At 43.0% G+C, this 25,245-nt stretch overlaps 1 protein-coding gene across 2 annotated transcripts in view; it reads left to right on the top strand.

The window, feature by feature from the left end:
- LOC121291105 (dnaJ homolog subfamily C member 5-like) overlaps positions 1-25,245 on the top strand; it is a 31,014-nt gene continuing 5,769 nt past the window's right edge. Inside the window, exons 1-5 of one of the 2 annotated variants that reach the window (XM_041212162.1) lie at positions 1-122; positions 4,513-4,628; positions 7,717-7,930; positions 10,735-10,858; positions 12,375-16,465. In XM_041212162.1, coding sequence (XP_041068096.1) covers positions 4,522-4,628; positions 7,717-7,930; positions 10,735-10,858; positions 12,375-12,472 — 543 coding nt within the window. In that variant the 5' untranslated portion in view covers positions 1-122; positions 4,513-4,521 and the 3' untranslated portion in view covers positions 12,473-16,465. Of the gene's footprint in view, positions 123-4,512; positions 4,629-7,716; positions 7,931-10,734; positions 10,859-12,374; positions 16,466-25,245 lie in introns of those variants that run through there. The other variant, XM_041212163.1, reaches the window with a different exon arrangement.

The raw sequence follows: 25,245 nt of genomic DNA on the forward strand, positions 1-25,245 counted from the left end.
ATGCACGGAACAGACCTTCAACAGCAGAATTCAGGAAGTTCCTGCACAAGATTTCTTGCCAAGTCATATTCTAGCCAGTGGAGTTATTGTCTGCACAAGTTGGATCCAAGAAAAGATCAAAGGTAAGGAAACCACATTGAAAAATGCAGCACTGCCCCACTGAGAGCACATAGCAACTCCTGCTGAACAGGTGCATTGGGACGGAGCTGCTTCGTGTGCTGTTATCGGCTGTGATTGCTGGAATATTAATAAACGAGGTGTAAGATTGACAAGCTTGAAAGGTGATGGGGAGCAAGCTCAGAGGGTCGGGTAGAGGGAGAATGGGGGAGAGGGGGCAAGGGAGTAGGGGAGAGGTGAGAGAGAGAGTGGAAGAGAAGGGGTATTGGGGAGGGAGAGGGGAGATAGAAATAAAACAGGAGAGCACAAGGAGAAGGGAAGAGGAGGAATGGGAGACGAGGGTAGTGGGAATGGGGAAGAGGGAGAACTAGTGAATAGGAAGAAGGGAGACGGGGGAGTGGAGGAGAGGGGGAGTGTGCGAGTGGAGTGGGATAGAGGAAGAACAGGAGAGCATGTGAATGGGAGAGCAATGGTGCGGAGGGAGAATGTGGAGAGGCAGAGAGGGAGAGCAGGAAGAAGGAGGGAGAGGAGGGGAGAAAGGGAGTAGAGGAGTCAGTTGCAAAACCTTACAACTATAAAACCTTTAAAGGGAAAAAATTGACTTATTTTCAGTCAAAACTGATTTTTGACACCAGAATTTACATTTTGGAAATTTCTGGCCATCCAGACACCAGTCTTAGAACAGACCACAGTAAGTAGTGAGATTTTTAAGGATAGGACACTACAGTGCATTGGGTGTGGTGTAACTCAGAATGGGCATTTTATCTGTTATTCTATCTATTTCAACACTAGTCATCCCCACCTCCCCTCTAATATATTGCACAGGCCTTGGGACTGATTTTGTTTTGGTGCTGTCCCCCAATCCCTTTTGTCTCTTTCGGGGCCCAAGTTCTACAGGCGCCCCTCACTCTTTTGGGTGTCTTTCAAGTGTGGGAGACAGACATTGAGTGTCCGTGGTGGGGGTAGGGAAGGAGATTGTGTTCCAACCAAACGCTCATACAGACGTGCACACCTTCCAGCAGAGGTCACTGGAGAATAATCCCATGAGGAGAACCCTGACTGCTTTATTCCACTGCTCAGTGGAGTGTGTGCTGGCTAAGGTTTCAGGGTGAATAACAAGTAGATTCTAGGATTATTACTAGTTATAAGTAGGATATTGGGGCAAAACCCTATTACAGTAACATTTAGACTATCAGCGAGTTATCATATTATTGTTGCTTATGAGGGGAATCTGAGTTCTATCAGTATTACTATTATTTATAGGTGTGATTTGAGAGTTACTTTTAGTTACTGATGAAATCAATGTTCTTCCCAAATCTGGTTTCCCTCCTGCAAATCCCACCCTGTCTTTGGTTTTCTCTACTCATGCCCTTTGTTTTCCCTCTTCAATTTTTGGTTCTCAGAGTTTCTCACTCACCAGTTTCTGGTGCAAAACCCTGAGCAATAATAATCTAGTAGAGAGGTCCCAACTCTATGCAATAAATGCAAAAACATTTGAAGATGATAGGTCATCAGCTGTCATGTCATCAGGCACCATGTACCAGATGTCCCACAGTCAGAACTTACATGGTTTAGAACATCACATGACCAAACCTCCCAGAATACCCACAACTCAAAAGTGAATACATTCCAAAAAGTTCTTCAGTGATTGTGAAGTGACTTGGGACATCCTGAGGTCATGAAAGGCATTATTTATTATTTTTCTTCAGAATTGGCTGAGCTTAAAACTTTCTGATGAATTTAACTTTAACGTTAACTCTGATGAGTGAACTGTACAGCCTGTTGATAAGCTGCTCAGTTTTAGTGGACTTCTGACACACTATCCCATGACTTAGTGTCTAAACAGGTGTGCTTATAAGAGGAAACTAACAGCATTTGGCTTTGCTTCTGTTAAAAGCTCGGGATCTGGCAGCTGCTCGAGTAAACAGTAAACAGTTCAGTCCTGAGAGCCAGCTTTAGGCTTCAGTGGTGTAGTATTCCTGCCTCTGAGTCAGAAGATTTCGGGTTCACTCCCCATTTCAGGCAGTTTTGGCACACGGAGACAGGAGATCCAGCTCGGAATTGCAGGCTGACATCCAATGGGATAATCGAGTGTGTTTGCCTTCCTCTCATTGTACGGATTGTGGAAGTCCATAAATCCCTCCTCCATGTAGTACTAAAACCCTGCTATAGTTTGTTATAGAGTTCATGGTCATGGAAGGGGTATTCACATTGATGTTGCCAATTCTGGTTGGAGACATGCCTGAAAATTTGATAGCATGATATTTTGATCATGTGACATCTCATCACATGGCTCCTGCAGGCTATTGCATTTAGCTTATGATTGGGAGCCCTCTGTAGTTCAGTATTTTGCTCATGGTTTTTCTGCTAAACCGTGGCGCTCAAAAGGGGAATTGCTTATTTTGGTCAGACTCCAGCCAAAAGCCAAATAGTCAATGATCTTAGCTCATGCATCTGTCCATGACAGTATCAGTAGGAGTGACCACCACACAGTCCTCGTGGAGACTAAGTTCCGTCTTCACATTGAGGATACACTTCATCGTGTTGTGTGGCACTACCACCGTGCCAGACAATGACCATCTCCAGCAAGAGAGAATTAAACCTTTGTCCCTTGACATCCAATGGCATTACCATCACTGAATCCCCCACTATCAACATCCTGGGTGTTACCATTGACCAGAAACTGAACTGGACTAGCCATATAAATACAGGAGTAGGTCAGAGGCTAGGAATCCTGTGGCAAGTAACTCACCTCCTGACTCCCTAAAGCCTGTCCACCATCTAGAAGGCGCAATTCAAGAGTGTGATGGAATACTCTCTACTTGTCTGGATGTGTGCAGCTCCAACAACACTGAAGAAGCTGGACACCATCCAGGACAAAGTAGCCCGCTTGATTGGCACCCCATCCACAAATATTCACTCCGTCCACACAGTGACGCACAGTGGCAGCAGTGTGTATCATCTACAAAGTGCACTGCAGGAACTCACCAAGCCTCCTTAGACAGCACCTTCCAAACCCATCACCACTACCATCTAGAAGGACAAGGTCAACAGACAGATGGGAACACCAACATCTGCAAGTTCCCCTCCCATCCACTCACCATCCTGATTTGGAAATATATCGCTGTTCCTTCACTATTGCTGGGTCAAAATCCTGGAACTCCCTCCCTAACAGCACTGTGGGGGCACTTACACCACATGGACTGCAGTGATTCAAGAAGACAGCTTACCACCACCTTCTCAAGGGCAATTAAGGATGGGCAATAAATGCTGGCCGAGCCAGCGATGCCCAGATCCCATGAATGAATAAAAAAAACATATGGGCTTGCCCATTGGGTAACCAAGCCTTACAGATAAGCTGGGATCTCAAACCCAATCCCAGCTCTTGTGCCAAGTTAGCTGACCTCAGGCAAGATGACGTTGGGAGTGGTGATAGAAGAGAGAATGTTGTTCCGATTGGTTTCACCCTCGAATATGAAAGGTGAAAGTTGGCTGTGGTTCCTGCCCCTACGGGGTCTTCTGCTGGAATTCAGTTGTTTGAACATTGGGGGCCATTGGGCTTGGTGGTGCATTCCCCTCCACAGTGTAAGAGCCTCTTTGACTCTCACTGTCTATCCTTGTGCATAAGTCTATGGAAGATTTTGGAACATAGAGAAGAGTGAGTAGCACCTGAGTAACTATCATGCAGAAAGTGCGATGTGACATCGGAAGAGGGGCAGAAATGACCAGAGCAATTTGGTCAGGAAAAAACGGCTGCAATGAGACTTCAATTTTTTGAAAAACAGAGGGAAGGCCATGTCTTGCACCCTACATTTCCTGGTGGATATAGAGTCCTAAAAGTGTGCATTGAAGGACCACATGCTCCAACAAGCTCAAATGGATGGGCTCAAGCACTTGACCCACAAGAGCAGTGACCTGCCCTTTGGTGCCATGTTCGAATTTGCTGCTGCATTGGGGCTCCTGCACCTTAGGTTGGCCCAATAGCCACCCCCTTCCAATGATGCACATCCAGTGAAGTTACAATGGCAGGAAGCCCAAGGAATCTCGTCCCTTTATAGGCTGTCAGATTTGCATTAAAGCACTTCAGCAGAAGGTGAGGCAGAGATGGGTGGCTGTGTTGTAAAGGGTAGATTAGGTGCATCAAAAGATTTGCTCTTGAGATGTAGGTAATACCAGAAAGCAGCAATTGTGACCCATTCTATAACTGATCTTTCCAGGAGCCATTACAGGCACAATGCGCTGAGCGGCCTCCCTCAGTGTTCTATGATTCTATGTCCTCCCTCCATTGAATTCAGTCCCAGTGGTGAATTGTACATTGCCCTTTCACTGAAATCTGTCAGACAGAAGGGAGTTTGATAACCACCAGTTAACCTGTCATATTGTCACTTTCCAAAGGAAGCTACGATGTCCAACAGACATGAACGATCAAATTCAACAAGTGGTGAAACTCTCTACAGGATTCTACAATTGCCACGGAAATCCACACCAGAAGAGGTCAAAGCAGCATATAGGTAGGAACTGGGGAGGCTATTGAGACCCTTCAGCCTGTTCTGCCATTAAATTGTATTATAATTGATCGTATCTTTCCTCCATTTACCAGCTTCCCTTGATACCCTCATCCAACAAAATCTGCTGATCTCAGTTTAAAAATGTTCAGTTCTTCCCCTAGCCTTAACAGCTTATAGGAGAAGAGAGTTCCAGATTTCCACTATCCTTTGTGTGAAGAAGTGCTTCCTGACATCATCATCTCAAGGATCTAGCTCTAACTTTAAGTTTGTGCCCCTGTTTTCCAGACCCTCCTATCAGAGAAAATAGTTTAACTCCATCTACCTTACCATCTCCTTTGATCACCTTGAGATCACCTTTAGATCATCCCAGTAATAATCTTCTAATCTAAATGAGATTAATCATATTAAATTAGGACACCAATAGTTCCCCTGATTCAACACAGACTGAGTGTCAGACCTGGGATCTGCTGAAATCTGTATGATTTTTGTACCACGCCATGTGGCACATCTGCCACCAGTATGAAGTAACTGAAATCAACAACAACTTGCATTTATATGAAACCTTGAACATAGTTAAACATCACAAGGTGCTTCACAGCAGCAACTATCAAACAAAATTTGACGTAGAGTCATATAAAAGGAGAAAGAGGCAGAGAGACTTATGGAGGGAATTCCAGAGTTTAGGGACTAGGCAGCTGAAGGCACAGCCATAAATGGTGGACAGATGATGCACATGAGGGTAGAATTGGAGGAACGCAGAAATTGGAAAAGTTTAAGGAGAAAGGAAGGGGGTGAAGCCATGGAGGGATTTAAAGAGAAAGATTTAATTTATATATATATGTATATATATATATATATATATATATATATAGATAGAATACTTAAATTGAGATATTGCCAGACCAGAAGCCACTGTAGATCAATCAGTGAGCACAGGTGTGATGCGTGAATAGGACTTGGTGTAAATTAGGATATGAGCAGCAAAGTTTTGTATGAACTCAAGTTTTTGAAGGGTGGAAAATGGGAAGTTGTCTGGGAGAGCACTGGAATAGTTTAAGAAGGATACTTGGTGTCTGTTAGGAAGATGAGCTTATGTCAAATATTGGGTTTTTAATAGGATGGATTTTCTTTGAGACAGGCTAAAGTAATTTCAAATCTACAGCAGGAAGGGCCAAGGAAGGGCCAAATCTAATTACATCATGACATCAAAGACAACAAGTCAATGAAACCCATTACAGACAATGGCTTCCCTGGGAATTTGTAAATAACCCTCTTCCTGCCTTATCAAAGATACCTATGGAGGCATCCACAGTATTCAACAATGGAAAATGGTAATGTCTGGACTAGTAATCCAGAGACCCAGGCAATGCTCTGGGGATACGGGTTCAAATCCCACCACAGCAGCTGGTGGAATTTGAATTCAGTTAATAAATCTGGAATAAAAAGCTAGTCTCAGTGATATTGACCATGCAACCATTGTCAATTGTCATAAAAACCCATCTAGTTCACTATTGTCCTTTAGAGAAGGAAATCTGCTACCCTTACCTGGTCTGGCCTATATGTGACTCCAGACCCACAGCAATGTGGTTGACTCAGAACTGTGCTCTGAAATGGCCCAGCAAGCCACTCAGTTCAAGGGGTAATTAGGGATGGCAACAAACGCTGGCCTCGACAGTGATGCCCATATCCCATGAAAGAGTAAAAAAAAGAATAAACTGACCTTGTTTTTTTTTAAGATATCTTTCCAGATGAGCTAATTGAGTTATTGGAAAACTCAATTTTTTTTTGAAATTCTAGCAGTTGGAGAGAAGTCATGCGACCAACTAAACTTTTTGTATGTGTTTGACGCACGTTCTTGGGGCAGAACATCAGCAGCAGTTGAGTGAAGGAAAGTCTCATGCTCTCTCTCCATCTAAAGACTGAGCCCTGTCTACTAAATTGGATTGTGTCTTCATTACTACGGTAGACAGTGATTTTAAAAAGGAAGAATTCAATTTCACAGCAGTGTCTACAGAGAAGAAGAAAATACCAGCTACAACTTTAAACTATCTCAATTCTGAAAGCAAGACCATTAAATCCTATCTGCAGCCAGACAAGGCAGCACACGATGAACTGTGAACTTCTCTACTTTTTTACGAACTCTAATTTAGCCAAATCTATCCCCCCCCCACTCTGTAATCTGTATTTGTACGTGTGGTTTTCGAGTGTCTGCACATGCATATGTTTGCAGAAGTCAGGACATTTTTAATATTTTACCCGGTTCAATTTTTAGTGTAATAAAACTAACCCTTTACTTTGCTGAACTCAAGAAAACCTGTCTATTTCTTTACAATCACAGCATGTAAACAGTTAAATACACACTGCATTGACAAGTATTACTTCTTTTAAACAGAAAAGCTCTGTTGCAGTCAAACAAGGAGAGGGAAAATAGGGGAGTCCTTCAACCCTTCCTCACCTGGTTGTAACAGAAATTTGGGGGCTGGTGTCTGGATTGGACCCACAAACAAATGAGAGAATTTGGAAGTGGGGAACCAAATTGATTCCTCAAAGTAATTTAAAAACTTCAGTATAAGTTTTCTTGTTGTGCAATGCAAGACTACTAATAAAATGTCCACCTTCAAAGCCAGTGCCTTTCTAGAACAGGGTGACATAACTTGGGGCAGTTTAAAAGTCCTATCCCTTGAAGAATTCAAGAGTATAGCAAGGCACTTAGAGTCAAAGATCCATTCAAAACCAGGAAAATGGACATCCTAAAATGCATGGCAAACCATTTGGACATTCATCTTGAAGAAACTGAAACAGACAGACTAGCCTTAGGTACAGCTGGAGCAGCAGGGACCAGAGTTAGAACTCAAGAAAAATAATTCCAGGACAGGGAGAGAGAGAGAGCATTCCAGAGAGAGGCACAAGATTGGGAGTTGAGGCTACTCAAACTCAGAAGGGAAAGGTCCCATTGTGCCCACTGAAGGCACCCCAAGTGAGGGAACCACCCCTAGCTCAGGACAGAGTGCTGACCTCTTCAAGTTTGCATAACAGTGCCTATGTCAGTGTTTTTTGACTGCCACTGATTCTGTGTCTGATTGTAATGCAGAAGGCTGGCACTGAGATACCACCCGGATAAAAATCTGAACGACCCCTCGGCAGCCGAGCTATTCAAGGAAATAAACAGAGCCAATGCCATACTCTCTGATGAAAAGAAAAAGCGCATCTACGACTCATATGGCTCAGTCGGACTGCAAGTGGCCTCCATGCTTGGGGAGGATGGGGAAAACATCCTAGCATCAAAGAATAACTGCTGCATGAAGGTGAGCTACATTGCTGGAGTACTGTGCCTTGTCACCAACATTGGTTGGACATATTTCTGGAGATTTTACCACGTGACCTCTCACTTCCAATCACTCTGCCCCCGCACTCCTATCATTGGTCATCTGACACGTCAAGTCTAGCGTCGCCCAGCCTTTGCTTAAATTTAAACTTTAACTCTTGATTATCTAATTGGATGATTCTTGACTGTCAGTACCTTCAGTCTCTTTCATCCCAAATCATTATCCCAAATCAAAGAAAATGAAAATAACATACAGCACTGTTTTATTTTCATGCCTCTATAATTTTTTCTCTCGGGTTTTGCTCTCAGTGCCTGGGAGATTCATCATTAATTTCTGGAGTCTCCAGGATAACCCTGGAGGGTTGGCAACCCTAGCCCATTACCATGTTTGTTTTGGCCACAATGCCAATGTACTGTGCTTTGGGATGGTGGAACCATGAGTTGAATGACATACTGATTCCAAGTTTTGTCTCCGTTCTCCCTGCTTCTCTCCTGAATCAGTTAAGGTTCCATGGGCATTGGATGTCCTCCTGTCCCCTTGGCCAAACTGCCATTCTCCATATGTAAGATGGTGAGGATTGGAGGCTATTCAAATGTTGTGCCATCACAGCCTAACACAATCCTGTTCTCACCTTGACATTGGGGGGGGTGAGCCTTTAAGCCGCCTTCTCCTGTTCATTTTCAACTTCAAATCCTCTGTCCTGCACACACATCCTCCCTCACTCACGTACCAGCCTTGGCTCCATGGTAGTGCTCCCACTTTCAGAGACCAGAGAATCCAGGCTGATACCTTGGTGCAATGCTGAGGGGATGCATATTAGGATCCCAGCCTAATTTTTGGTCCTTCAGCCACTCCAGAGTGTGCTGGAGAATCCCCTGATATTTCCTTTGCAGCTGCTGAAAGTTAATTGAAAACTTTTAAACAACTGACAAGTTCTTATCACTAGAATGAAGAGGAAAAATACTTTTTTAAAGAAACTATTCATATTTTAACATTATCGAACTGTGGTGGAAGCAGATTCAATAGTAACTATCAATAGGGTATTGGATAAATATTTGAAAAGGGAAAATATTCAGGGTTAAAGGGAAAAAGCAAGGGTGTGGGCCTAATTGGATAGGTCTTTCAAAGAGCAAGCTTGCCAAACAGCCTCAGTCTGTGCTGTATCATTCTATGATTCTATGTTAAAGGATGAGCATTCCTTCTTAAATTACTCATCAAAATAATAGTATTTATAGCATCCCAGGTAGATAGTGACAGATTAATTAAGTATGGTAATAACTATTCTTGACAATAATCAAGCACAGCAACGCTTTCAGCAAAAACTTGCAAGTTCACTACAGAATCCACGCACATTATCAGTTCCGAGTTAGAGGTTGACCAGACCTCAAATTAATTCAGATTTCTTTTCCATTGCATCCAATCTTTTATGGGCCGAACTTCACCCATGTTGGGCGGCGGCAGGCGGGGGCAGTTGGGAACCCGACTGCTGCCTGCGACTGGGGCCGGAAGGAAATTTCACACCGGTAGGCCAATTAAGGCCTGCCCAGCATGAAATGCCAGCGGCAGCGCTCAGCGCTCCCTGTGTGCGTGGGAGCTGGAGCGCAAGCCGGGCAAGTGCGACCTTGGCGCATGCGCGTGAGTGGGCGCTTCATAATATCCTGGAGATGTCTCAGGGAGCTGAAGAGATATGAAAAAAAATAAAGAAAATAAAAATGTAATGAAACATGTCCCCTCATGTGACAGCAGGGACATGTTATTAATGAAAAATTCAAGTTTTTATTTTATTTTTATTTGCTTTTGGAAACCTCGTCCCAGCCCGTGGATGAGGTTTCCAAAAAAAGTGCAAAGGCCACTTGGCCCTTTCGCCTGCCCGCCAACCGTAAGGTTGGACAGGCAGTGAAAAATTTATTTTAATTAACTTTTTAATAGTCTTAATAGGCCTTTTAATGTCGGCAGGTGTGCTGCCGGCTCCGGCGCGCGCCCGCCAACCCAAAATATCACGCGAGTGCACGATGACATTGGGACGCTCGCCCGACATCATTGCACATCATCTTACGCTCAGTCGGGTTTGGCACTTGCCTGCCCACCGAGCTAAAAGTTTTACCCTATGCCTTTTTCTCAATCTCATTATGTTTCAGCATTCCTTAATCTACTTTTCATACTCTTACCAATAACTTCAGACTTACACATGCCGATTGATCTGTCAGTCCAACTTTAGGCAGAAGACAGTTACAAAAATTCATGAACAATCAAATGCCTTTGATCCATGGGTCAGGGTGATATTTTTCCATCACTCTGGGCCATTTCGCTTGGCATGCAAACACTTTTGTCTGATCACTACAACTCCTTCCTACCACCTTCACCTAACCATCAGAAAAATGTCACAATTTCTTGCGCCCCTGTGAAATCAAAAGATAAAAAGCCTACACAATGCCATCTAATCTATACATCACTCGGGCCTCTAATCTCTCAAAGACTTGTAAGTTACAGGACCTATTTATATCAAAGGGCTGATTAAAATTTAATGAGATCAGCTATAGTTGATAAGTTATTGGATAGTGAAAGAAATTAGTATAAAATGTAATCAATTGCAGTACCATCCAATTAACTATTTCCTAACAAATTGGTCCACTCAAAAATTGAACATGTCTGGTCCAAAGCTGGGACTCTGTTTCGTGCCCTTAGTATTGGGACTAAGATCCTTGGGTTTAGGAGGGAGAAGATCTTGGTCTCAATTACTTGGTTTCTATAATTGTGCATTGAACTATTTGCTTGTCTTACAGGTTTTGGCTTATTTCTGTACGATCATCACTTGCTGTTACTGCTGTTTGTGTTGTTGTTTCTGCTGTGGCAAGTGTTTGCCAAAGGTTGATCAAACCAATGACAATCCAGAGGACATTCCCACAGGTGAGGAACATGCGGTGATGAATGCTAAACATGTATTTAGATGTATTTGGAAATGCTAACTCCTGTGTCTGTCCTTCTGATTTTCACCCTGCCTTCCTAAAGGTGCTGATTCTCGCTGGGGTGCATAGGAACATAGATACAGGGGGAGGCCATTCAGCCTCTCAGGCTGGTCCGCATTCCACTACAACACAGATAATCTTATCATAATACCGTTGTTTACCTGCCAGTGATCTATGTCCCTTACCTAACAAAATACTATCAATCTCCATCTTTAAAGCTCCATTGGCTCTCCAGCATTCACAGCCTTTAGGGGAGAGAGTTCCAGATTTCCACTACCCAAGATTGCTTCCTGACTTCACCCTTGAATGGCCTATTACAGCCAACTTGACCTGGTCCTTGCCCATTCTCCAAACACCTGCACTTTCCAGCAAGTGACCAGGACATGATTAAAAGTGAGAAACACTTCCTTAGTCCACAGGTTTCTGCTGAGGTTAATTGCAGACTACCCACTCCTAGCCGATAGGTTTCGAGTTTGTACTGGAGGAATGAGTTTCGATGGGAGAGTTAGGGTACTGGAGGAATCAGGTTCGATAGGATAGATAGGTTATTGGGGGATGGATTTTGATGGGAATATTAGGGTACTGGTGTGCTTCGATGGGAGATAGGGCACAGGATGGAAAGATTTTGAGAAAGTGAGTGCACTAGAGGAATGGAATTCTATGGGAATGTTAATTTACAAGAGGGATGGGATTTTATGGGAGTGTTTAAGTGCTGGAGGGATAGGCTTTGATGAGTAGCAGAGGTAGCATATTCAATGGGAGTTTAGGAATAGAGTGATGAGTTTTGTTGGAAGTGTTGAGGTACGAGAGGGTTGATTTCAATTGTAAAGTTGGGGTAGTGAAGGGATTGATGCGAGAGTTCGGACATGAGTGATAGGCTTTGATGAGACACATGGTCTTTTCTTTTCCTTTATTTTTCTGTCTTTATGTTTCAGCTAATTCCCCAGTTGGGATGAGCTAACTTAACATAAAACAGATTGAACCAAAAACCTTCTGGTCTCTGGGGCTTAGTGCTACACAGATGGTACCTTTACCTACTAGACCATTTGAGCACTTGGAGAGTATAACTTCCTAATAGAACAAAAAAAATAAGACTTTGCTTTATGCAACGCTTTTCATGACTTCTGGAAGCCCCAAAGAGCTTCACAAAGTGTAGTCACTGTTATAATGTAGGAAAAGGGTCCACCCAATTTGGGTAGCAATGTGATAATGATGATGAGTTTAATATCTTATTCAAAAGATGGCACCTCCAACAGTGCAGTACTCCCTTAGTAGTTCTTCACTGGGAGTGCCAGGCTGGATTATGTGCTCAAGTCTTTGGAGTAGGAGCTGAACCCACAACCTTCAGGTCAGCAGCCAAAGTACTATCCACTGAGGAATGGCTGAGTTCCCATAGAGTGAAATCCTTATTGTTTTAATGCATGTACCTTGAATGTTACATTTCTTTTCTGTTTCAGATGATTCAAACCCTATTCTGGATCAGCCATATACCATACACAGCGAAACCAGCCCATTAAACCAAGAGTATGATTACAGCTACAACGCAGTTAAATAAGGAGAATTGAGACTTTTGCTTTTAGAGGAGATAGCCCAATTCAACCCTTTGAGGACTTAGTAGAATTTTCAAAATAAGTCACTATTCTTTATCATCTAGCAATCGATAAAGGAATCTTAAGGGCCTAAAGCACACAAGACCATTTAGTCCATGCAGCTCATTCCTTCCACAGATCATGCATATTCCATTCTATCATGGACTATGATCAATCACAGATGCAATTACCGTAGGGATGAAAGGCGTGTCCATCCATCCCAAGTTCTTTTTTTTTGACCCAGGTTTCTCCATCGGGAGTCCACTCTCTGAATCCAAAAATTGGCTCTGATGTTCACTCCCAGTGAAAAATCATCTTCCTTCCTTTTCAGAAAGTCCAAAGCTTTACATTGTGCATTATTCATCCTTGGCCATGATCTTTCCATTGTCCGAGCAGCTCAGGAGCTTTCATCTTCCACATAGGACTTGACTATGTCCATTTGTCCTTGTAACCTTTGGTTCCATTCCTGACTGAGTACTCATCCACTTCTTCCTGCCTTTGACAGCCAGTTGAAATTAGATGTAAAGATAATCTGTTACAGGCCAGAGCAACGGGTGCGGCCTCTTGCCTGGCATTAAATTGGGCCATTCACAGGTCTGCGACTGTTGTTGCTCTCAGCTGGCAAGACCGTTTATTGCCCATCCCGAGTTGCCTTGATAAAACGGCCACCAACAGTCAATCCTATTATGTGACAAGAGTCAGATATAGGCCTGACCAAGTAGGAGCAGCATGTCCACTTTCCAAAAGGATATTAGTTGATTTTTTTTTACAATGTATTTGCCCCATTTATTGAATTCAGTTTCACAATTTGCCATGGTAGGTTTTGAACTTTTGACCTCCAGGTTTCTAGTCCCGTACCATTAGTAGTGATTTTACTAATGCTGCAAACTGGCTGATTGATGCAGGCACAGTTGACATCCATTTAATGTTTTACCTGTACCTCTGCACCTAACTGCTCTGTACACTTTGTTTTGCAAGCAATGTCATTGCTGACCACATCGGTTTTTGTCACTGGAAAATAATATGAAGATTTGGACACTCAGGTACCATTTCATTTCTTTACCAATTTGTTCTGGATTCTTCACACCAGAGAGAACAGTTTCTTGGTGTTTACCTACAGAATCCCTTAATCATTTTGAAATCCTCAATTAGTTCATCCATCAACCACCTAAACTCAAGGGAATACAAGCCTAGCCTATGCAGCCTGCCCTCATAATTTAACATTTTTATCTCTGGTCTGTAGAAGTCACCTATGACCCAGGTATCCCAAAGGTGGGGTTTCTGTTTGAGCATTGCACCCCCTCCCCACCCTGGTACTTGGCTGGCAGCTCAATGCAATTAATGCAAAAATACAAAAAATTGCAACACAGCACAAGGCCCTGAGGTAATATTGATGCCTCTCACAGAAAACTTTAATTGCCATCCTTATATTAAACAAAGTGTCTCTCTATGAAATTTTTTTTAAAGGAAATGGCCTGGTTTAAAAAAATCAAACATGCAGGTGCTGAAGGTATGTGACTGTTAGGGAGCCACAATTATGGCCCATGCTGGGAAATTTCAGGCAGCCATTATCCAAATTAATGCAGGATTCATTTCTCTGATGGTTCAGTTGGCGAATGTCTTGCCCAGCAAGATACTGAGTAATTCTAAACCTAGAAGCTCCCACGTTTAATTAACATCCTGTGGCGTGTTTACTGATCTCAGGGAATGTGGCAGATATGGTGTCCCTAGGCTAGGGAGGATGTGGATAAGCCAGGGCCTCAGCTTACATTTGCTGTTGAATGGCCCTATTGAAATGTGTGAATAGAAGTGAAGAACCTAGGGAAATTCAGCTTGAATACGCTATGGGAGTCAGGACCTCCTTCAAGTTTAAAGACCCAATGTCATAACCAGTATTCACTGCTCATAAGAAAGCATTTTGAGATGTTTTTCCACATTGAAGTAAATATGAGCACACCCAAAACTCACAGCAAATTCTGTTCATGCATCGCCCCCTGTGCTCACTGACCTACATTGGCTCCTGGTCCAGCAATGCTTCAATTTTAAAATTCTCATCCTTATGTTCAAATCTCTCCATGGCCTCAACCTCTTCCTGTTTCTGTAAGCTACTCCAGCCCTGCAGTCCTCTGGGATCCTGATGTTCCTACAATTTTGGCCTCTTGCATTTCCCAAAGTTCTATTATTCTACATTAGCAGCTGTGCCCAGGGTCCAAGGTCTGAAATTCCACCCTTAATCCTCTGCACCTCACTATCTCTCTCTTTCTTGCTTAAGATTTTCCTTAAAATCTGCCCTTATGACCAAGCCTTTGGTCACCTTCCCTAATATCTCTTGTGGCTTGGTGTCAAGTTCTGAATGATAATCAATCCCATGAAGTGCCTTGGAACCTTTTTAAAACTGTAAAGGCATTGTATAAATGCATGTCATCTCCCTCCAGTTGCTGCCTTTAAAACTGAATAACACCATGGCACCACTTCCCATTCAAGGGATTATAAAACCAGCCTGTCTCACTGAAATTCCCCTTTATAGCTGTATAATTTATCTTCCAACCCTGTGCCATTTTGACAAAGCAGTTTAACAGCCAATGTTCATTTCTAGTTGTATGTCTTTTTAAAGGTGGGAATCAGATGTTTTGAATCTCCAATCCACCTGTTGCCTGAACATTCACAGACTCACCAGACGAGTTCAGATAAGGCCATTTTTTAGCCCATTTTAGCTCACCCATTCAAAAGGCCCATAGTCCCACACCATATCACTCCACTGTGATGATGTCCAACATTTCAAAATTATTCTGAGAATTTTGCCTCCATTATCCTACAGAGTCTGTTCCAAGCCCCATTTGGTGTTAAAATATTCTGACCTCCATCCAAAATATTCCTTTCCCCAGTTTGAATCTGTATGACCTTAACCATCTGTCATGGTTTAACTTGCAGCACATTTTGCTTCGTCTCCCTATTTTACTAATTATTTTGCTAAATTGATACAAAACAGGGAAAAAAGACTCCCCCTATCCAGTAGACCTTACACCTACCATCCCCTGGAGAAACAAACCTGGAGCTAATTTCAGAAAAGAAATCTGTGGGAAGTTCCTCCCCAATTCCCTAAGGAAATCAAGCAAAGTCCAGGGAATGTGCTTAAACATGATGCACCAATGGATACACCCCTCCTCCTTAACCCCCCAAAATATTACATATAATTACAAATAATCTAAAGTACAGAAACAGGTCAATTGGCCCAACTGGTCTATGCCAGTGTTTATACTCACACGGACCTCCTTCCACTCCAATTGCCTCTTTCTGCCCTGTACCATATCCATCAATTCCCTTTTCCCTCATTAACCTTTCCCTTAAATGTATCAATGCTTTTTGCTTCAAACACTTCATGTGTCAGTGAGTTCCACATCCTCACCACTCTCTGCAAAATGAAGGCTGAAAATGTAAAATTGTTGGGCAAATGTCCACTGAAGCTTAATGGATTTAAAATAATAAATTACAGTGCACAAAACCCCACCAGGTGGTGTTATATCTGACTTTCCTCAGCAGTGATGGAGTCAATGCAGGGTCATATCCCTCACCACCTCCCCTTCAGTCAATCATTTTCCAACTCCATCACTGTCCTCATGAGTGGCAGTTTCAAATAAATAGTTCTGTACAGAAATGGAAAAGGCCATGTCCATCCATTGGAATGCTCCCAAAGGTCACACACTTCCTGCTGTACTTTATCTCTTCCCTTCAATGCCTGTGTGCCAAAAACGTGCTCACTACCCCTTTGAAATTTGTAACATTCCCCATTTGCACTGTTCCCCTGTCATCACCCCGGCCCAACTCGTCCCTGTGCCTCAGCTCTGAGGTCAGTCTGTTCTCTGTCTAGCTATCAGGGTGTAACATTTAGAGTAAATGGGCTTTGTATTGTGGAACTGGACATTTAAAAGCTTTTAAAACAGAAAACCATGAACATATTTAGGATATGTGGGATTCTTTAAATAATAAAATCTTTTTTTTACAATTTGTAACCATGGACACATTTTGTACGAATTCTGGTGAATGGGGTCTTTATATATCAATGCCACCCGGGCAGGATCCAATGAATAAGAAGTGCTGTGTAAAACTGCAAACATGACAACTTACATGTAAATTTTAAGTGTCTCAGTGGCTAAGGGCACAGCTCATTGTTGATCTTGGCTTTAAACTGAGCCATTCACAAGTTTTGAAAGTTTTAAAAAATTTCATGCTTTTACACTTCACCTTTTACACCCACTGACCACTGTTCTGTGCTTAATAGCAGATATCACTTGGGTGGTTATAATTGGGATTGGATGGGAAGGGGTTCCCACTTGTTATCACGAATCTGATCAGCAGAATAATGAGCATGGCCCTGATACACCTGCCCTGGACTTACTATGTTCTAAAAGGATAACAGAAGAAACAGTTTTGTCTGGTGATCAGACAGCATTTTCTTCACTGTGGACACTATGTCTAAATTGCAAAGTTAGTACTTCAGAATAGATTGATGATTTTTTACAGAACTATTGTAACGAGGAATATATCTCCCCAAGGTAATAAAGAAAGGGAAGTGGAAAGTGTGGCACAGCTAACTCCCCATCGTCCCATGATCATGGGGAGGAGTAATGGGAAAGGTTTGGGGATTATGTTTAAAATCTCTGACCTGTCCTTACAACCTTGTAAACTTGTAAACCAATTCCTCTCGGCTCAGGGCACTTTAGTCTAATGACAAGTGTAAGAGACATTTGAACTATCTGCGCCAGTCATGACATTAGAGTTGATAACTCTACCATCTGTGTTGCAGCATCTACTTCAACCTAATGTTTTCAGTTCATTAAATCACTTGTAGACTATTTAGCTCCATCTGTGGAGAGCTGTGGGTCCCTTTACTTCAGCACCCGGGGGGTAAATGTTATAGATTCACATCTTCAGGACAACAGAGGCACAGGATCTTCTGTAGAGGATGAGCTAATTTATCCTTTCTCCACATACCCATTTCCTGCAACAAAGAGTGCAATGGAATCTCTTACATCCACCTGAGGAAGCATACAGAGCTTCAGTATAACAGTTCATCTGAAAGACAACACATCCAACATTGCGGCATTCTCTCTTTACTGCACTCGGAGTATCAGCCTAGGTTTTGTGCTTGAGACTTCGAGTTGGATCTTGAACCCACAACCTTTCAAAATGAAAACAGTTGTGCTACCCATAGAACCATGACTGACACCTCCTTGCCCTTGGGTTAATTGTTAGACCTAGGCTACACAAACTCTGTGGCGTAGGCTGTAAAAGGCACAGCTTTTAGTTCATAAGGAGACATGGTCTGATTATGGAAACTGCTGTCAAGGCAATTATACAAAAAATAATTGAAAGTCCCTCACTGAATTGTAACACCTAGAACTATTAGGCTAACTTTTCATAGATAGAATAAAACAGGAAAGGTGGCTCAACCATGGATTACAAAATAAATTATGGTTAGTACTAAATCCAAAGAGGAGACATATAAAATTCCCAGAAAAAGCAGCAAGCCTGAGGATTGAGAGCAGTTTAGAATTCAGCAAAAATGAACAAAAAGATTGATCAAGAAGGGGAAAATGGAGTATGAGAGTAAAGTTGCAGCGAACATAAAAACTGACTGTAAACGCTTCTACAAATATGTGAAGAGAAAACGATTAGCAAAAGCAAATGTAGGTCCCTTATAATCAGAAATGGGGAAAATTATATTGGGGAACAAAGAAATGGCAGAAGATTTGAACACATATTTTGGTTCTGTCTTCACAAAAGAGGACACAAATAATTTCCCAGAAATGTTAGGGAACCAAGGGTCTAGTGAGAGGGAGGATTTGAAGAAAATCAGTATTAGTAACAAAATGGTGCTAGAGAAATTAATGGGGTTAAAGGCTGAAAAATCCCCAGGGCCGGATAATTTACATCCCACAGTACTAAAGGAAGCGGCCCTGGAAATATTGGATGAATTGGTGGTCATCTTCCAAATTTCTATAGACTCTGGAGCACTTCCTATAATTTGGAGGGTGGCAAATGCAACCCCACCATTTAAAAAAGGAGGGAGAGAGAAAACACAGAGAATTACAGAATAGTTACTTAACATCAGGAGTGGGGTAAATGTTAGAGTCTATTATAAAAGAACGCTTGGAAAGCAATAACAGGATTAGACAAAGTTAACATGGGCTTATGAAAGGGAAATCATGCTTAACTAATTTAAAATGGAGCTTTTTGAGAAAGCAACTAATAGAATAGATAAGGGAGAACCAGCGGATGTGATGTATTTGGATTTCAATAAGGCTTTCGATAAGGTCCCAAATAAGAGGCTAGTGGGCAAAATTAAAGCATCGGGGTTAATATATTGGCATGGATTGAGAACTGGTTGACAGACCAGGAACAGAGAGTGGGAATGAATGGGTCTTTTTCCAGATGGCTGGCGGTGACTAGTGGCGTAGTGATCAGTGCTTGGGCCCCAGTTATTCATAATATATAGAAATGATTTGGATGAGGAAACCAAATGCAATATTTCCAAGTTGCTGACGACACAAAACTAGGCAGGGTTGTGAGGAGGATGCAAGGAGGCTTCAGGGCGATTTAGACAAGTTGTGTATGTGGCCAAACACATGGCAGATGCAGTATAACATGGGTAAATTTGAAGTTATATGCTTCAGTGTGAAAAACAGAAAGGCAGAGTATTATTTAAATGGTGATATATTGGGAAATGTGGATGTACAAAGCGAACTGGGTGTCCTTGTACACCAGTCAATGAAAGTAAACAGGCAGGTGCAGCAAGCAAGTAGGAAGGCAAATGGTACCTTGGCCTTCATTGCAAGAGGATTTGAGTTCAGAAGTAGGGATGTCTTTATGCAGTTGTACAAGGCCTTGGTGAGACCACACCTGGAGTATTGCGTACAGTTTTGGTCTCCCTACCTAAGAAAGGATATACTTGCCATAGAGGGAGTGCAGGGAAGGTTTACGAGGCTGATACCGGGGATGGCAGGACTGTCGTATGAGGAGAGATTAGTTCGACTGGGCCTGTATTCGCTAGAGTTTGGAAGAATGAGAGGGGATTTGATTGAAACGTATAAAATTCTAACATGGCTAGACAGACTAGATGCAGGGAGAATGTTTCCCCTGGTTGGGGAGTCTAGAACCAGGGGCCAAATCTCAGGATACGGGGCAGGCCACTTAGAACTGAGATGAGGAAACATTTCTTCACTCAGAGGGTGGTCAACCTGTGGAATTCTCTACCACAGGAGGCAGTGGAGGCCGGGACATTGAGTATATTTAAGAAAGAAATTGATAATTTTTTGGATATTAGGGGCATCAAGGGGTATGGAGAGAAAGCGGGAATATGGCGTTGAGATAGAGGATCAGCCGTGATCATATTGAATGGTGGAGCAGGCTCGAAGGGCCAAATGGCCTACTCCCACTCCTAGGTTCTATGTTTTTATATTTGTATGCTCATTATGAGACCTCCATGTATGAATTATGTGCAAGAACTTACTGCCCGGCTCATATAGAATGGCAAGTTAAGTGGGGCAATTAGTGATTGTGGAGCTGTAGTCCACTGAGAGTCCCTGAAACCTAGACTGTGTTTTTCTCCATTCTAAATCAGAAAGAGAAGCTTATACTTCTATAGAACCTTTCATAATCTCCCAAAGCATTTTACAGTACTTTTTAACAAGTGTAGCACTGTGTAATGTAGGAAAGGCAGTAGATGATTTGTGCACAACAAGCTCCCAAAATCAGCAATGTGATTCTGACCAGATGGTCCTTAGATAATATCACCACCTTCAACACCGCTTTGTCCTCTTGTCTATGACATCTTTTGGCTATCTCCACCTATCACTGGCCCTCTATCCAGCACTACCTGTCCCACCCCCCCCTTAAATCAGCTTACATTTCACCTCTTTTCTATTTTTCCTTAATTCTGTTGAAGAGTCATACGGACTTGAAACGTTAACTGTGTTCCTCTCCGCAGATGCTGCCAGACCTGCTGAGTTTTTCCAGATATTTTTATTTTTGTCTGTTTTAGTGATGTTGGTTGGAGGATAACCATTATCTCGGACTCCCCTGCTCTTCTGGAAAATAGTACCATTGAATCTTTTATGTCCACATGAGAGAACAGATGGATCTCAGTTAAACATCTTATCCAAAAGACAGCACTGGAGCATTAGGCTAGATTTTGTGCTCAAGTCTTGGGAGTGGGATTTGAACCCACAGCCTTCTGACTCAGAGGTGAGAATGATACTAACCGAGCCACAGGTGACACCTAAAGAGTGAACTAGCAATGGTGACACAACTCTTGACCAGAATCACACCAATTGTCTTCTGCTAGCTTGCAGTGAGAGGTCACTGCACATGCTGCAACATACAAACCCTTCAAGCCTGCTCCGCCATTCAATAAGATCATGCCTGATTTGATTGTAACCTCCCGCCTACCCCTGATAACCTTTCAACCCCCCTGCTAATCAGAGGTAGCTCTCCCTTAAAAATACTCAAAGACCCTGCTGGGATCAAAAGACTGCCTTTTGAGGAAGAGAGTTCTAAAGACTCTTGATCCTCTGAGAGAAAAAAATTCTCCTCATCTCTGTTTTAAATGAGCAACTCCTCATTTTTAAACAGTGGCCCCTAGTTCTAGATTCTCCCACAAGAGGAAACATCCTCTCCACATCCACCCTGTCAAGACCCCTCAGGATTTTAAAGGTTTCGATCAAGTCACCTCTTACTCTTCTAAACTCCAGTGGGTACAAGCCTAACCTGTACAACCTTTCCTCATAAGACAACCCACCCATTCCAAGTATTGGTCTAGTAAACATTCTCTGAACTGCTTCTAATGAATTTACATCTTTCCTTAAATAAGGGGACCGATACTGTACACAGTACTCCAAATGTGGTCTCACCAGTGTGCTGTACAACTGAAGCATAACCCCCCTACTTTTTAATGCAATTCCCCTCACAATAAAGAATAATATTCATGTACAGTCTCAGGAAGTCATACAGCTCTTGGATTTGTGGCCCCGTCTTTTTCAATAAAAGAAGTGTAACAGCTGTTACAGTAACAGTGGAGCTGCCGAACTGGCTTGGAAACTTATGAGGGCATCCAAGAGCTAGTCGAGACTCAACCCTTTAAATGGAGTTGCCTGCTTATAGCAACAGTCTTTGAGATTGCAAAGTCTCTGACCTAAATTGGCATTTAGCCAAGGGTGAGTGCTGTATGACTGGAGCAGATGGCTCTTTGAGGCATGGTTTTAAAAAGCCCCTAAGCTCTTGCAAGCTTCCTGTTCCCCCCCCACTCCCCACCCCTCCACTATTAGAGTGACAGTCGACACATGATCGGCAGTGGACAAGATCGCATTATTTCCACTTATGTTTCTCCTGATTATGCATCCTGTTTAAAATCTGCCTGAGTGAGCAGTTGAACAACCAAAGTCAAGGACCGCCAAAATAAAATAGACTGATTGCTGTCTGGTTAACACGGTTCTCCAGCTGCTCAAGGATTCCTTTGCAGGGATGTTTTATTCTCTCCCCTTCTCTCATGAGCAGGCTGACTTCTGAACAGGACTCTTTCTCAAGGTAACTCACCAAGCGTCCCTGCCTCTGGTGTGAGCAACGGCAAGATATTTGATGGGAGAATTCATCACAATTAGATCTAGTTGTGTGTTTCCTGACAGGTGCCAGGCACTACTTCCACCAGGAGTCACTGGACAGCAATCAGGAGCTGACATTGCTCCTCCTTCCTCAGGGGTACTGGGATCAATTAGCCATATCCCAGTGGCCACTTCCCGCTTTCCAACTGAAGATTGGCAACACTGGCAATCAGGAACTCTGAACGAGGGGCACAGCAGGGACAAATGTTGTGCCTGTTGTCATACATCATGGCACATGATAAATAGCCCCAGAGCTCACATGTCCAGTAGGGCCTCCCAAATAATAGTTGTCTCATTTGATAAAACCAATAGTTAAAAAATTAGGGAGCTGGCACTCACTAGTTGCCATTGATTGAGCTGCAAGCCTCTGAAAATTTTACCTGTTACTTCAACCAAATTGGCTTGGCTTCAAAATAGAACCACTGTTAAATATCTATCACTCTTAGGGTAGAATTTTATGGCCCTGTTTCGGCGGGGACAGGGCCGTAAAATGCGGCCAGACATTCTAAACCTCAATGGCTTCGGCGGGAATGTAAAATCCCGCTGCCGTAAAATTTCGCCCTTAATATCAAAAGAACCTACAAGATATCAGCTTTGGCTCTGTGGGCTGCCAATGAGTTAGAAGACTGTGGAGTCAATTCCCATATTCCAGAGACTGGAACACCCCACAATCCAAGCTGACACTCCCAGCTCAGTGATTAGAGTGCTGCACTGTCAGAACTGTCTTTCAGTTGAGTTGGTAAATTGAGGCCCTGTCTGCCCTCTCTGGTGGATGTGAAAAAACATCCTATGACACTATTTCTAAGAAGAGCAGTGGAATCTCCCCAGTGTCCTGGCCAATATTTATTCCTCAATCAACACCTGAAACAGATCATCTGATCATTATCACATTGTTGTTTGTGGCAGCTTGCTGCAAGGGGTGGGGGTGTTGGGGTGGTCGGCGGTGGGGGGGGTGGGGGGGTAGGTGGGTGGCAGTTGCCTGCTGTGCTACTTTACAACAATGACGATATTTCAAAACTAATTAAGTGACTGTAAAGCGCTCTCAGATGTCCTGTGTCATGAAAAGTGCTATAGAAATGCAAACTTTTTTTACAGTTACAAGCTATGCTTCTTCATCTCACATTGATGACATTTTACAATGAGAGAAGAATATTCATTAGGCAAGGGTTCATAGAGCATTTCTTTCAGAAACATTTCAAAGGAACTCAATGAATAGCATTAAAGTGCAAGGACTATTGTTTTGTAGACCCAACATGCCAGCCACTTTATCCATTTCAAGGCCCCACAAACAAGTTGTGTCAGTTTTTCATTGAGAGAGGAATCACACTCAGGACACCAGGGGAGCACCCAGTCTTTATTAAATAATGTCAAGGAATATTGCACTTGAACAGAAAGTCTGCAGTTCAGTTTAATATCTGATCTGAAAGACAACATCTCTGACAATTTGTGGCACTCCCTTGGTGCAGCACTGGAACATCAGGTTCAGCCATGTACTCAATCAATGGTATGGAACTCAAATCCATAACTTTCCAACCAATAGATGAACATATATCCAACTGAACCAAGCCAGCACAAGCTATTGGGTTATATGGGTACATCTTTGTGCAATAAGGTTCAGATTATCATTAAGATCACTGTATGGTATTCAATGGCTGGGTGGGAATGTTGAAATTCAACATCTAGGTGCACACATAACAATGGCTGAGAGAAGTATCATGGGTTATCACCCAATGTGCTCACTGACCTACATGATAGGGTCCCCCTTGTCCTCACTTATCACCCCACCAGCCTCCGCATTCAAAGGATCATCCTCCGCCATTTCCGCCAACTCCAGCATGATGCCACTACCAAACACATCTTCCCTTCACCCCCCTTATCAGCATTCCGTAGGGATCGCTCCCTCCGGGACACCCTGGTCCACTCCTCCATCACCCCCTACTCCTCAACCCCCTCCTATGGCACAACCCCTTGCCCACGCAAAAGATGCAACACCTGCCCCTTCACTTCCTCTCTCCTCACCGTCCAAGGACCCAAACACTCCTTTCAAGTGAAGCAGCATTTCACTTGCATTTCCCCCAACTTAGTCTACTGCATTCGTTGCTCCCAATGTGGTCTCCTCTACATTGGAGAGACCAAACGTAAACTGGGCGACCGCTTTTCAGAACACCTGCGGTCTGTCCGCAAGAATGACCCAAACCTCCCTGTCGCTTGCCATTTTAACACTCCACCCTGCTCTCTTGCCCACATGTCTGTCCTTGGCTTGCTGCATTGTTCCAGTGAAGCCCAACGCAAACTGGAGGAACAACACCTCATCTTCCGACTAGGGACTTTACAGCCTTCCGGACTGAATATTGAATTCAACAACTTTAGGTCGTGAGTCCCCTCCCCCATCCCCACCCCCTTTCTGTTTCCCCCTTCTTTTTTTTTTTCCCAATAAATTATAAAGATTTTCCTTTTCCCACCTATTTCCATTATATAAAATAAAAAAAAAAATAAAAAAAAAAACCCACTAGAGCTATACCTTGAGTGCCCTACCATCCATTCTTAATTAGCACATTCGTTTAGATAATATCACCAACTTTAACTTTAACACCTATGTGTTCTATTGTAGTATTGTTGTTGACATCTTTTGATGATCTGCTTCTATCACTGCTTGTTTGTCGCTACAACCACACCAACCCCCTCCACCTCTCTGTCTCTCTATCTCTCCGCCCCCCACACACACACCTTAAACCAGCTTATATTTCAGCTCTTTCCTGGACTCGAACTCAAGTTCTGTCGAAGGGTCATGAGGACTCGAAACGTCAACTCTTTTCTTCTCCGCCGATGCTGCCAGACCTGCTGAGTTTTTCCAGGTAATTCTGTTTTTGTTTTACATTGACTCCCAGTCCAGCCACGCCTCAATTTTAAGTTTCTCTATCTTATTTTCAAGTCCCTCCTTGGCCTGGCCCTCTATATCTATATAACTTCCTCCAGCCGCTAACCTTCCAAGGCCTTTGCACTCTTCAAAATCCAGCATCTTGTGCATCCCCAGTTTTAATCACTCCTCCTTTGGCAGCCATGTCTTAGCTGCTTGGGCCTCA

This window comes from Carcharodon carcharias, chromosome 19, assembly GCF_017639515.1.
Source record: "Carcharodon carcharias isolate sCarCar2 chromosome 19, sCarCar2.pri, whole genome shotgun sequence".
In the NCBI taxonomy this organism is placed as follows: Eukaryota; Metazoa; Chordata; class Chondrichthyes; order Lamniformes; family Lamnidae; genus Carcharodon; species Carcharodon carcharias.